General features: G+C 37.9%; 1 protein-coding gene across 2 annotated transcripts; it reads left to right on the top strand.

Annotated features, from left to right (window-relative positions):
• The first annotated feature begins 7,314 nt into the window (after nt 1-7,314).
• On the top strand, nt 7,315-11,287 carry LOC113545994 (H-2 class II histocompatibility antigen, A-Q alpha chain-like). 2 transcript variants are annotated; one of them, XM_053236003.1, is made up of 7 exons: nt 7,315-7,430; nt 7,520-7,714; nt 7,948-8,167; nt 8,622-8,734; nt 8,815-9,066; nt 9,776-10,057; nt 10,143-11,287. In XM_053236003.1, coding segments are annotated over exons 3-7 (771 nt in total). In that variant the 5' UTR covers nt 7,315-7,430; nt 7,520-7,714; nt 7,948-8,165; the 3' UTR covers nt 10,265-11,287. The 2 variants fall into 2 exon arrangements, with proteins under 2 accessions (XP_053091978.1, XP_053091979.1); XM_053236004.1 differs by having other exon boundaries at nt 8,322-8,734.
• The last annotated feature ends 1,343 nt before the right edge of the window (nt 11,288-12,630 follow it).

The raw sequence follows: 12,630 nt of genomic DNA, 5'->3' as shown, positions 1-12,630 counted from the left end.
TATTCAGCATCTTATATTAAAACACACACACACAGTGTATATATATATGTAAAGGTTATGTAAAAATAATTCAGATACATTTTTCTCCTGGTGTTGATAATCACTTTGGCCGTCGTTAGATTTCTTTTTTGCATGCTGAGAGCCAAAGGTCAGTACAGAGAGAATAATTTGAGAGTTTTTGTAGTTCTGCATGATAAAATGGAGATAACACAGGGCTTGGATTAACACAAGGACATTTTGATCATGTGGAGCGTCCGCTGTACTCCTTCCTGTGAATGAGCTGTTACTATAGAAACGATAACGTATTAGAGCGAGCGCACTAATATAAACCTGCACTACTGTCAGAGCTGCTGTTATAGAAAACTAATCAACACCTTCTGACCAATCAGGATACAGAACTCAACAGTGCTGAGGTGCAATAACTAAAAAATGTATGTATTTTTCATACAAAAGGTTTGCATGTTCTCCCCGTACTTTGGGGGTTTCCTCTGGTTTCCTCCCCCAAGTCCAAAGACACGTGTTGTAGGCTGATTGGCTGAATTTCAAAATTGTCTGTGGAGTGTGTGTTTGTGCCGTGTGATTGTGGCATCCTGGATGTAAATCAGAGAACAATAACAGAAATAAAAGTATGAATAATGTAAGAATAAAATGTTAAATAATTACTGTGTATCCTCTCTGATTCTGATCATGTATTTCATCACATTTGCTTATTTTTAACACTAAAAAAGTTAAAATTATTTTTAAAAAATAACATATATGTACTAATTATATCTGATCACATTATAAGAAAAATCTTTTGATTACTGAATTAAAAAATGATTTTCTTTGCAAAATGAAAAATCTAAAAGTTTGATTTTCTTTTAAATAAATCTCTTCATACTGGGAGAGAATTAAAGCCGTTTCTGAGAGATTTTGTCATGTCATGAACTGCATTTCCCATCAGCCCCAGCACATCACGTGACACTGTCACATGACTCTCTGATCACTCACACCTGTTCTGTGTTAGTCCTGTATATAAGTTCTGTGTTTTGAGCCGTAGGCACATAGCTGCTGTTATTTTTGATTCTTGCCTTGGCTTAGTTTTGTTTGGATTTTATTGAAAACCAGCCTGTACCTGCATCTCCCTCCTGAACCTGACAGGTTTATCTAGAGCATCTGATTCAATTACAAAACCCACTTTTACAGTTATATACAGTAATTAGATGTATGTAGAGTTTTTGGATCTTTTACTGATTTTAAAGTTAAGTGTAGGATGCAGATCTGCAAATCTGTGGTGCATTTTGCAGCTAGTGTTCAGCTCGAGAGATCAGCACCCCAGCGCATGGGTCCGAAGCTGTGGTCTGGTGCTTCACTTTAACCAAACCATGGTGTGGTCCACATCAGGAGTGGAAGCTCTCCTCTTTCAGTGTTGCACACTGAGTGATGTGATTGGTTCCTCTTGTCATGTGATTTCTTCTTTCTACTTCTGCAATGCAGCTGTGAATGTTATGATTACTGATCCAGTATATAAGAGCAGACTTTCATACGACTGGAGCGCTGTAATTATCTCACACACTTCTATGAGAACGGCTCCTTGTATTGCAGCTCGATCACATGCTGTGCATCCAGGAAGTACTAGTCTGAGCTGCTTAAGTGTTCTTACCAAAGGAAAATAATAAACAATAAGCAGATGAACCTAGCCACAGTTTGGTAGAGATTTGGTAGAGATGATACTGAGCCTCGCCCCAAAACAAGCCCAGAGGCTGTCCAGGGTGAGGACTCAGGTATTCAGGCCAAGTGTAAAACCACCATAATTAACACATTTTAACTTCCTTGTTCTTTAAGACTGACGAACTATTCAAACTTCTCATATGACTGGAATGTTATGGGATGGTTCAGTGTGGACCCAGTCGCAGAGTGAAAACCCTGCTTGCTTAGAAATAAATGCGCAAACAGGGTAGGCTGGTGTAATAAAGGTTAAGGGAAGGGTTTGGGCGCTGCTGCCCTCTGCTAGCTGCCGGCGGTGTAGCGCGGTTTCTTCCATGGAGTCAGTGAACGTCAGTGAAACACACACAGAATTACACGATCAGTGTTTCAGCACAGTCTCAGCACTTCATCTGGAACACAGTGACACTTGATCTGCTTGCATTTTGAGGCTTGGCATGCTGGAAACAGATCTGGTGAAAATCTGATATCAGATATCAACATCAGTGATCTGATCTTAGCCTCGGACTGTTAATCTGATCCTGTGAAGAGAATGCTCTGATCGTCACGGTCCGAGTTTATAGTCATGAGATACAGGGGAATATTCAGCATACAGCGTGTCAGAAAATCAGAAACCAATGCGCATATGTTCAGCAAATGTGTCCATCCTCATATATTAAGCAAAAATCAATAAAATCATGCTACAGTGGCTGAGATAAAGCGCTGAGCGTAAGGCTGAATATATAGAGCGTATGTAACAAACACGTAATAAATATAAAATTAAGTGCATGCAGTTTTACTCTCCTTGGTCCCTGACTTTTTAGACACGCTGTACAGTAGATCTTTTAATGAAAACACTGTACAGGATAGTTGCGTTTCAGTTATTTGGTTATTATTAGTTTATTTTAGGTTCAGATGACAATGTACTGCAATTTTACTCACTAAAGGTTTAAGGTTTTTTCAGGAAGCAAGATTTATTGGTTAGCTACTGGTATCTGCGTTTAGTTGGACCTTAGCCTGGACTTCGTGTCTGATTACTGGATCTTGTATTAAAATGTAATCATTTGATTGTTTAGGAACAGAGCAGGAACTGAGCAGGAACAGAGCAGGAACTGAGCAGGAACAGAGCAGGAACTGAGCAGGAACAGAGCAGGAACAGAGCAGGAACAGAGCAGGAACAGAGCAGGAACAGAACATTCTTCTTGATCGTAATGAAACTTATTTAATGAAACGAGAGAGATTGCTCTGTTTTAGAACAGAACCGGTTTATGTGAATGTTGTAGAACTAGACTACCTTTTTTGTTAAGTGTGATAGCCAGTAAATACCTAATAAGCAGGTATATATGATCATGGGTCCTGCAAATTCTCACCTGGTCCAGACTTCTGAACTGCATTTATTAATTGTATTTTAACTGTCCATGTATTTTTATAACCATTAGCTGATTTGTGGTTTATGATTTTTCCCTACAGTGATAGCTTATGAGAGAAAACATTGATTAGATCAAAGGCAGCGTTAGAGAAACTGAGAGCTCAGTAAAAACGAAGAAGCGCAGAATGATGAAGAAAGTTAAATACATGATCAGTTTTTAAAGTGTAAAAGAGTGTGAATAAAACAGACTGTAATTTCAGCATAGGAAGAAAAAACCTTCACATGATGAAAGCTCAATATTTACTGCTATATGAAGATGTGAACATTACTGTAATTTCTGTTTCACTCTCCGAACCACCAGGGGCAGTATTTCAACATCTGGATACCTTTTTGAGTGTGTGTGCACACATGGTGAGATTTTTTAACATAAATGGTGGCCATATAAAAAAAAACCTCCATCAGTAATGGCCTCCAGTCATCCTTCTTCCCGTGTCACACACACGTTGAGTCTTTGTCTTGTATGCGTCTGCATGCAGCTCCTTGTCCAGTGACGCCACTAAAGTGACGATGCAGGTGTGAAGAGCCGAAGTGCTGCCCAGCTGCCCGTCGAACATTTCTCTACATAATGTTCTCTGCACTGCAGCACAGCAAAGTATGAACTCGGGAACGTCCCAGCTCGAATTCGGCTCTGAACTTCCTGAAGATCCATTGATGACGTTTGGCAGCCTTGAGTGATCGGAGTGACTGCTGGAAACTCGCAGAGATAAATCATTATCTCCATCACTTATCGCTGTCCAGTTTCCTCTTTTCCTCTTCTTCTTGCTTTCTCCTGCACTTCTTGGCTAACAGATAAGTGCAGTATGTCCTCTTCATTTTCAGGAGTTAAAGCTCGCGTGGCTCGAGTGTGAAGAGGTGGCGCAGGAGCATAAAAGGAACCAGGACAGTGGTAAGTGATAGAGATAATGACGACTGAATGAAGGATCATTAAAGACGAATAAACCCACATCCACCTCGTAATGCAGTAGCGTACGGCCGTGTCGACACGACGGGGGTCTTACTGCGTGCTGTTTATGACCTGGTTCTGTAACTTGCTGTGAGCAGGGTAGTGTGTGATTGTCTTTTTTTATGTTTATTTATTAAGTGTAATTAGGGAAAAATAAAGCTGTTATAATGAACAACATTAACTCAACATACCCTTTAACTCAGATCATTCATTAATAAACAAATGAATGTGTGATTTATGGAGAAACTTTCAGTGGAGGTTAGATCAGGACGCCCTCTAGTGGACAGTTTCTGTATCTGGCCAATCAGAGACCACAATTTCTGACTTTTAGTTTATTTCATTTTGTTTCTTACATTTCTACACAAGTCCAACTTGTAATAAAAACATCCAAAAAATGTAAGAAAAAATCTAAAAAATTCTAAAAGCAGTCCGACAGCATCCCATCATCGTTTATTCATCACAGAGACTCTGGTGTGATTATTAGAATAAAAGTTTGATAAAATATACACACATTAGATATAATATTGTCATATAGAAACATTTAAAACATGAAAACATAACAAAAATGAAATATGAAAGGCATGAAAAGGCGTGTCCCGTCTTTATAACCCGCTTCATCTGAAGCTTTTTATTCATTCATTTGTGTAAAGTTAGAATAAAGGCTCTGAAAGAATCTGTAAAAATGATACGAGCTGAAAATTAAGAACCTTTTGGATTTTCTTCCTGAAGAAAATAAAGCAGTGACAGTAAACACACGCTCGTTAAATATATTCACATAAACACTGGAGAAGCCTCATAAACCTCACGTTCTGACGCTATACACGTCGTTAACGCGCACGTAGCGAGAGGGAGCGAGTAAAACACTTCAGGGCTTTAACGTGGGATTCAAAAATCGTGGGTTAAAAGCAGAAAAACTCTTTGTCTGTAAAGAACTAGCAGCTTAGCAAGCTAAGCTAGTTAACATTCGCACTCGCTGATGAATAATTTTATATAATTTTGTGAAAATGATCCTGTAACACAGTGACGCTGCTTTAAATAAACTGCAGAAATCCACTTCCTGTTCTCTGAGAGACTTTAAATCCAAATTCACTTTTAAAATAAATAAATAAACAACTCTCTGACTTTATTCTGCTAGCGAGTTAGCATGATCTAAAAAAAAACCCAAAACGTATCAAACCAAAAATAAAACAAAAATCTGACATCACTGCTAACAGCGGTATAATAAAGCCATGAACTCGCAAAGACTTCTGGGTAATTTGTGCTCCTGAAGTCTGCAGTGATGTCAACTCGAGTCGATTTAATAAAAAGCTAATAAAGTAATAAAACTTCAAGTGCACTAAAACAAGTACACTAAAACAACTGCACTAAAACAAAAGTGCTAAAACAAGGGCACTAGAACAAGTGCACTAAAACAAAGGCAACAGAACAAGGGCAGTAAAACAAGGGCAACAGAACAAGGGCTCAGCTGAGAGAGTGGGTATAAAGAGTATGACCCCACTGAGAGAGCGGGTATAAAGGGTATGACTCCACTGAGAGAGCGGGTATAAAGGGTATGACTCCACTGAGAGAGCGGGTATAAAGGGTATGACCCCACTGAGAGAGCGGGTATAAAGGGTATGACTCCACTGAGAGAGCGGGTATAAAGGGTATGATCCCACTGAGAGAGCGGGTATAAAGGGTATGACCCCACTGAGAGAGCGGGTATAAAGGGTATGACCCCACTGAGAGAGCGGGTATAAAGGGTATGATCCCACTGAGAGAGCGGGTATAAAGGGTATGACTCCACTGAGAGAGCGGGTATAAAGGGTATGACCCCACTGAGAGAGCGGGTATAAAGGGTATGACCCCACTGAGAGAGCGGGTATAAAGGGTATGACCCCACTGAGAGAGCGGGTATAAAGGGTATGACCCCACTGAGAGAGCGGGTATAAAGGGTATGACCCCACTGAGAGAGCGGGTATAAAGGGTATGACCCCACTGAGAGAGCGGGTATAAAGGATATGACCCCACTGAGAGAGCGGGTATAAAGGGTATGACCCCACTGAGAGAGCGGGTATAAAGGATATGACCCCACTGAGAGAGCGGGTATAAAGGGTATGACCCCACTGAGAGAGCGGGTATAAAGGGTATGACTCCACTGAGAGAGCGGGTATAAAGGGTATGACCCCACTGAGAGAGCGGGTATAAAGGGTATGATCCCACTGAGAGAGCGGGTATAAAGGGTATGACTCCACTGAGAGAGCGGGTATAAAGGGTATGACTCCACTGAGAGAGCGGGTATAAAGGGTATGACCCCACTGAGAGAGCGGGTATAAAGGGTATGACCCCACTGAGAGAGCGGGTATAAAGGGTATGACTCCACTGAGAGAGCGGGTATAAAGGGTATGACCCCACTGAGAGAGCGGGTATAAAGGGTATGACCCCACTGAGAGAGCGGGTATAAAGGGTATGACCCCACTGAGAGAGCGGGTATAAAGGGTATGACCCCACTGAGAGGGAGAACAGAAGAGGACACAGGACTGAGCCTTGTGGAACACCAGTGGAGAGTCCTCATTGAGCAGATATGACCATATCAGGTGATATCGCCACAACTTCCAAGATTCACGAAAATGGACAGGAGATATTATTATATTATTAGATATTATCAAGTGTTAAGACTCAAAACCAGATTTAACCAGAAAATTGGGATCGAAGTTAAATTTACGTACAGTAAGTGATAAATTAGCATAAATAGCAAATTTTCCATTTCATATCAACTGATGAAAATTCAGTCATGTCCATAAATAGGCTTTTCATACAGTAATACAAACTTAGAAGCAAACACACACCATGAAGAAAAATTTCCATATATATATATATATACACAGTTAGGTCTGGAAGTATTTGGACAATGAGAGAGTTTTTGTGATTTTGAGTTTATACACCACCACAATGGATTAAAACAATCAAGATGTGATCGAAGTGTAGACTTTCAGCTTTATGTTAAGAGGCTCCACAAAATATGGCATTTACCCTTTAGGAATTACAGCCATTTTCAACAAAGTACCTCCATTTTATATATATGTATATATAGCCTTCTTCAGCAAAGACTGAGACTGAAATATGAGAGTGAAAAGCGATGAGAAATCTTTTTTTTACTGGAACCTTCACTCACCTGGATACAAGAAACAGAGAATGCGATTGGGTAGTTTATAAGGAAGTATATTTATTATGTGTGTGTGTGTGTGTGTGTGTGTGTGTGTGTGTGTGTGCCTGTGTGTGAGGATTAAGATTCCACATTGACAGGTTGAACACATTACTGGAAGGTGGAGTGTAACACGATGAAGCTCTGTGTGATTCTTGTCCTTTCAGCAATTCTGCCAGCAAATGCTTCGTGTAAGTAGGTGAAAAATAGAATAGAATAGAAAACAGAATAGAATAAACAAAGCTTTTAGCATTAAATATATGTGTTTTTTTTCCTCCAGTTGTGTACATGTTCACTGGACTGTCTGGCTGCAGTGACTCTGTGGATGAATCTGAATTCTTCATCGATCTGAATCACAATGAAATACTCTATGAAGATTTCAAGATCAAGCAACAAATCAACAGACTGCCTCCGTTTGTAGATCAAATCGATATTCCAGATTTGTATGAGACTGCAGCTGATTACAGAGAAAGAGGTCTTAATTAAAAATTAACATTCTATGTGGAGTATTTATCAGATAAAAAATTTTTTTGCATTACAAAATTTCTTTTCATTTGCCTAAGACTTTTAATCTTTATTAGACATTATCACCTTGTTTTTTTTTCTTCATTTGTAAATAAACTTTTGACCCATCAGAAAATGGTTCTTACAGTCTACCTGATTATTGTCATATGTAACTAATGTCACTGACTTGTTTTTTTTTTTCAGATCCTCCATCTACCCAAAACACGACATGGTTCCTGGAGAAAAAAAAAATAATTCAGAGAGACACTGGTTCTATCACATCCAATTTAAATAAATTAGGTACAAACCTAAGACAACAGCCAGCCAGTCACAAGAACTGCTACACCCCCTTGAGGGTCTTGAGGAGGCTCTGCCACTGCTGAGCTTTAACCTTCACCTTCCCAGTTGTGCAAATGAGTTAAATGTAAGTTGCTCTGGATATGGGCATCTGCCCAAAATAACCATATTTCCACCCACCTAATTGCACACCCCTTTGAGTTTGCCATGTCAAGGATCTCAGATGTTGTGAATGGTGTTCCTGATCATAGCTATAAATGATATAAATGAATTTCCCGCAGTGGCAGCAAACCTGCATAGTCTTTGTCCCGGTCCTGGTGGGCACGGAAGGAATTTGGGGCCTGTGAACATGGAGGGACTCTGTAAAAAATGGATGTAATTCCTAAACATTTAACACAATATTTTTGTTAAACACCTTGAATTAAAGCTGAAAGTCTACACTTCAATCGATTGGTTCATTTCAATCAGCTCCATTCACCTGAATACAGGAAATAGAGAGTGTAGTTCACACATAAGGAAGTATATTTATAATTGCTCAGGGTGTGTGTGTGTGTGTGTGTGTGTGTGTGTGTGTGTGTGAGGTTTAAGACTCTACAGTGGCAGTTCGGACAAAAAATGGAGACTAACACTATGAAGCTCTGTGTGATCCTCGTCCTTTCAACGATTCTGCCAGAGAACACTGTGTGTAATGTGTGTAAGTAGGCAAGAATAGAATAGATTAGAACAGACAAAGCTTTCAGCATTAAACAGATTTGTGTTTACTTTTTTCTCCAGTTGTGTACGAGTTCACCAGACTGACTGGCTGCAGTGACTCTGTGGACGAATCTGAATTCTTTTATAGTCTGAATCAGGATGAAATAATCTATGTAGATTTCAAGACCAAGCAACAAATCATCAGACTGCCTCCGTTTACAGAGCCGATTGATTTTCGGTATTTGTATGACATTGCGGTTAATGAAAGAGATGCATGCGTTCAGGACATAAAATCCGTGAAAGCAGCAATCGGCAGTCCATCTGAGGCCAGAGGTAATGAAATTAATGTGTGAAATGTGTTTTGTTGGGAATTTTAATTTAATTGAAATCAGTTAGCTGTAATGTTTTTAAAGTAGAATCAGTAAAGTCTGATCATTTTAATTTTTATTTTCCTTTTTATCAGTAAACAAACTGGAATCATGTTTTTCAGTCTATGCTTATTATTTTAGAATGCCAGTTGTTCAGGTTGGGGCTCCTGAATGCAAACATAACAAATAATTATTGTCATTTATTAGTTTATCCAAAATCCAACAATCTAAAAAGTGATTGGTGAACATTGTTCTTTCTGCCTGTAGTGTCTCGCTTTACATAATGGAGCACTGTTAAGATATAAAAAAACATAACGAAGAGTTTCATTTTACTATTTAAAGCAATCATTTCTTTAGATGCAAGAGTTCTTGCACTAACGCTACTATATATGTTTATTTGTATTTTGTTGTTTTTATCCCTCTTCATTTTAGATTCACTTTTGAACCAAAGTTACTGTTTTTATTGTAGGCTACTTGACTTTCATATATGACTAATGTTATTCTACTGCTTTAGGAAAAATTATAGAATCTATAAAAAAGAAGGTTAATGCCAAAAATCTGTTCTTGTTTTAAAGCAATTATTAAACCTTATTAGGGACACTTAGCCTTGTACTTGTATAACCTTGTACTTGTATATGTCTAAAAATGTGACTTGTGACTTGTTTTTTGTTCAGATCCTCCAGAGATCAGCGTCTACCCAAGACACGACGTGGTTCCTGGAGAAAAAAATAACTTCATCTGCTTCGTAAAGAACTTCTATCCTCCACACATCAGAGTGAACTGGACGAGGAACGGTGTGTCGGTGACAGAGGGAGTTTACATCAGCCAGTTTTCAATAAACAGCGACGGAACCTTCAATTTATTCTCCACACTGACGAGTTCTCCGAATGAAGGAGATGAATACAGCTGCACGGTGGAGCATCAAGCTCTGGACTCGCCTCAGACTAGAACATGGGGTGAGAAAGCTCTTCACTGGATCTATTTCATCTTATTTTACTTTATAACACTGATTCTGTGTGTGTGTGTGTGTGTGTTCCACAGAGGAACCAATAGAAGTTCCGAATGTAACTCCGACGGTGGTGTTTGCAGTGGGAATTGCTGTAGGAATATTGGGATTAGCCACCGGAATGTTCTTTGTCATTAAAGCAACGTGTTTCCGTTAAGTCAACAGCCTGATGTTGATTATTTTCCTATAACAGCACACCTCCAAGTGTTTTATTTCTTTTATACAACAACAATTTGCCAACAATTAAAATGTAGTAGTTATCAAAGAACAACAAATCATACTTTTACCCATTTATAGTTACATTTAATGTTGTGGGATATCAGTGAAATGAGTTAGTTCCTGTTATCATTTATGTTATAGCAGCTATAAACAAAAAAATCGCAGCTTGTTCCGCATGTTACTGAGAAACCACAAAGAAGCGTAAACTCCTCTGTCCTGAAAACTTCAAATTACAGCTCTGACTGTTGCAAAGTGCTGACACTGGAGGCTCCTTCCATCAGTGTTACATAAAACATCTCCTTACAGAAAACTTCACCATATCAACGATTTTTAAAAATCTGTACGCTGTAAGAATCCACTGTACGCGTCCCTGTGAATGAACTGTTACTATAGAAACGATAATGTATTAGAACGAGCGCATTAATATAAACCTGTGATTTGCAGCTGCGCTACTGTCACTACTGTCTTCACTAACACATCCTTCAGGTGTTGTGCTTTTCCTCTGCCTCACACGATAACAAGTCAAAATATTTTACATACTGATAGTGACATTATAGTTTAAATGTAATTGTGTTGTGTCTCATTATGATCTCATTTATATTACACATCACTGTCATTTAATCAAACTGGTGATTTCTTTTTTTAAATCTATTTTTTTTTTTTTTGCTTAAATTTAGGCAATTCTTAATTAAATATTAAATACTCTATTTTGGAAAAAAATTGTAAATTAATACATAAGAAATTCGGAGATTAGATGTTACACTGCTTTATCGTATAATTTACTACCAGAAATATAAAGAAAAACTTTTGATTCCTGACTTTTATTTTAAACAAATTCTTATCTACATACGGAATAAGGCATTTGAATAGCACTTTTATAAACCTGTATTTTCACTTTACATTTTAATAATATATTTGTAACTTTCAGTCCTTCATTCAGTTATTGGTGTAAATAAAAAGTATGTTGTGAACAAAATGTTTTGTTGTGGTGTAAGCTGATTTTATTGGAGCATGCAAAAGTTTCTAATCAGGATCACGTAAACAGCGCTGATCATCACGATCCAACTCAATTCCAGGCTGGGCTCATTTCATCAGATAATTAGTAATTAAATTACTTTTAGTCTTAGCCTTTTTCTAAGAAAAATACATAAAAGTTATTGTCAGATTTTACTGATTTGGGTATTTGGTCAATTTATGATAATTTTACTGATTACTTATGATAATTTTATAGCAGTTTTACTCACTGAAATTTTTGACCTTTTTTCACATCAAATTTCCCCTAAGTTTTTCTATTTCTGTTTCTAAAATGCAAATGCAATAATTAAAAGTTTTAATTTCTTCTTAACGAGATGGCCGAGTCATTTTATGAATGCACACTGATATAAGTTTCACTAAAGCCTTTACATCACCTGGTAATTCTGCTGCATTGTGATCACATACTGAATAAAACTCCACCTGACTGTTTGGGCTCATATTAAAACTTATATTTTTTTTTAATTGTTTTCCAGCAGAGCAGGAACTTGTTCAAGTCTCTGTGTCTATCTGATCTTTTATCTCATCTTGAATGGTGTTGTTGACGTGTCAGTATAATGGAAACTGTCTAAATGAAATGAGGAAGTCGGCTATTTTTGTTTCTGTGGAACAAAAACTGGTTTGAATGGAATGTTTAGGGACGAGATTAAGCAGATCTTGTGGACCATGATAGATGCAGCTAGTAAAGTACACCCATCATATATATATATTTTTTTATTGTGCTTAATTGTAGTATTGTCTTTGTACTATTTACATACATTACCTGATTTGTGTAGAAGGGTTTTTGGTCTTTCCTCATTGTGATGGAAAAGATTTGTGCAAACAATCATTAAATCAAAGGCAATGACAGAGTTTCTGGAGACTGAGGGCAATTTAAACATGATGATATTTTTATTTATTTCAAATAGTCTGTATGGATACTGATCATTTTGTCAGATTTTTGAGAGAAAAAATAAGGAGTTTTTATCAGAATGATTTTTCCTTGTTAGAGGAAAAGTAAACACAAAATCTTAAGTATTGTGTTGTTTTTGTTTGTTTTGTACTCCAAAGATTCTGGAGTACACGCTGAGAAAAAAAAGGTTGAATAGGGTTCATTGGCTGGAATCCTGTACAGATTCAGTTTGGACTCTAGTGCTCCAAACTAGAAGCGTTTGAGGATCCTAAGAACCTTATTCTACACACAGAACCCACTGATGAACCCTTTTTCTGAAATTCACACTGTAGTTATTGTTGTTTTCTGAAGTGTGACACTGAAGCAGTTCTAAGTGCACT

This window comes from Pangasianodon hypophthalmus, chromosome 8, assembly GCF_027358585.1.
Source record: "Pangasianodon hypophthalmus isolate fPanHyp1 chromosome 8, fPanHyp1.pri, whole genome shotgun sequence".
In the NCBI taxonomy this organism is placed as follows: domain Eukaryota; kingdom Metazoa; phylum Chordata; class Actinopteri; order Siluriformes; family Pangasiidae; genus Pangasianodon; species Pangasianodon hypophthalmus.
This window is presented reverse-complemented; position numbering and strand designations above follow the sequence as displayed.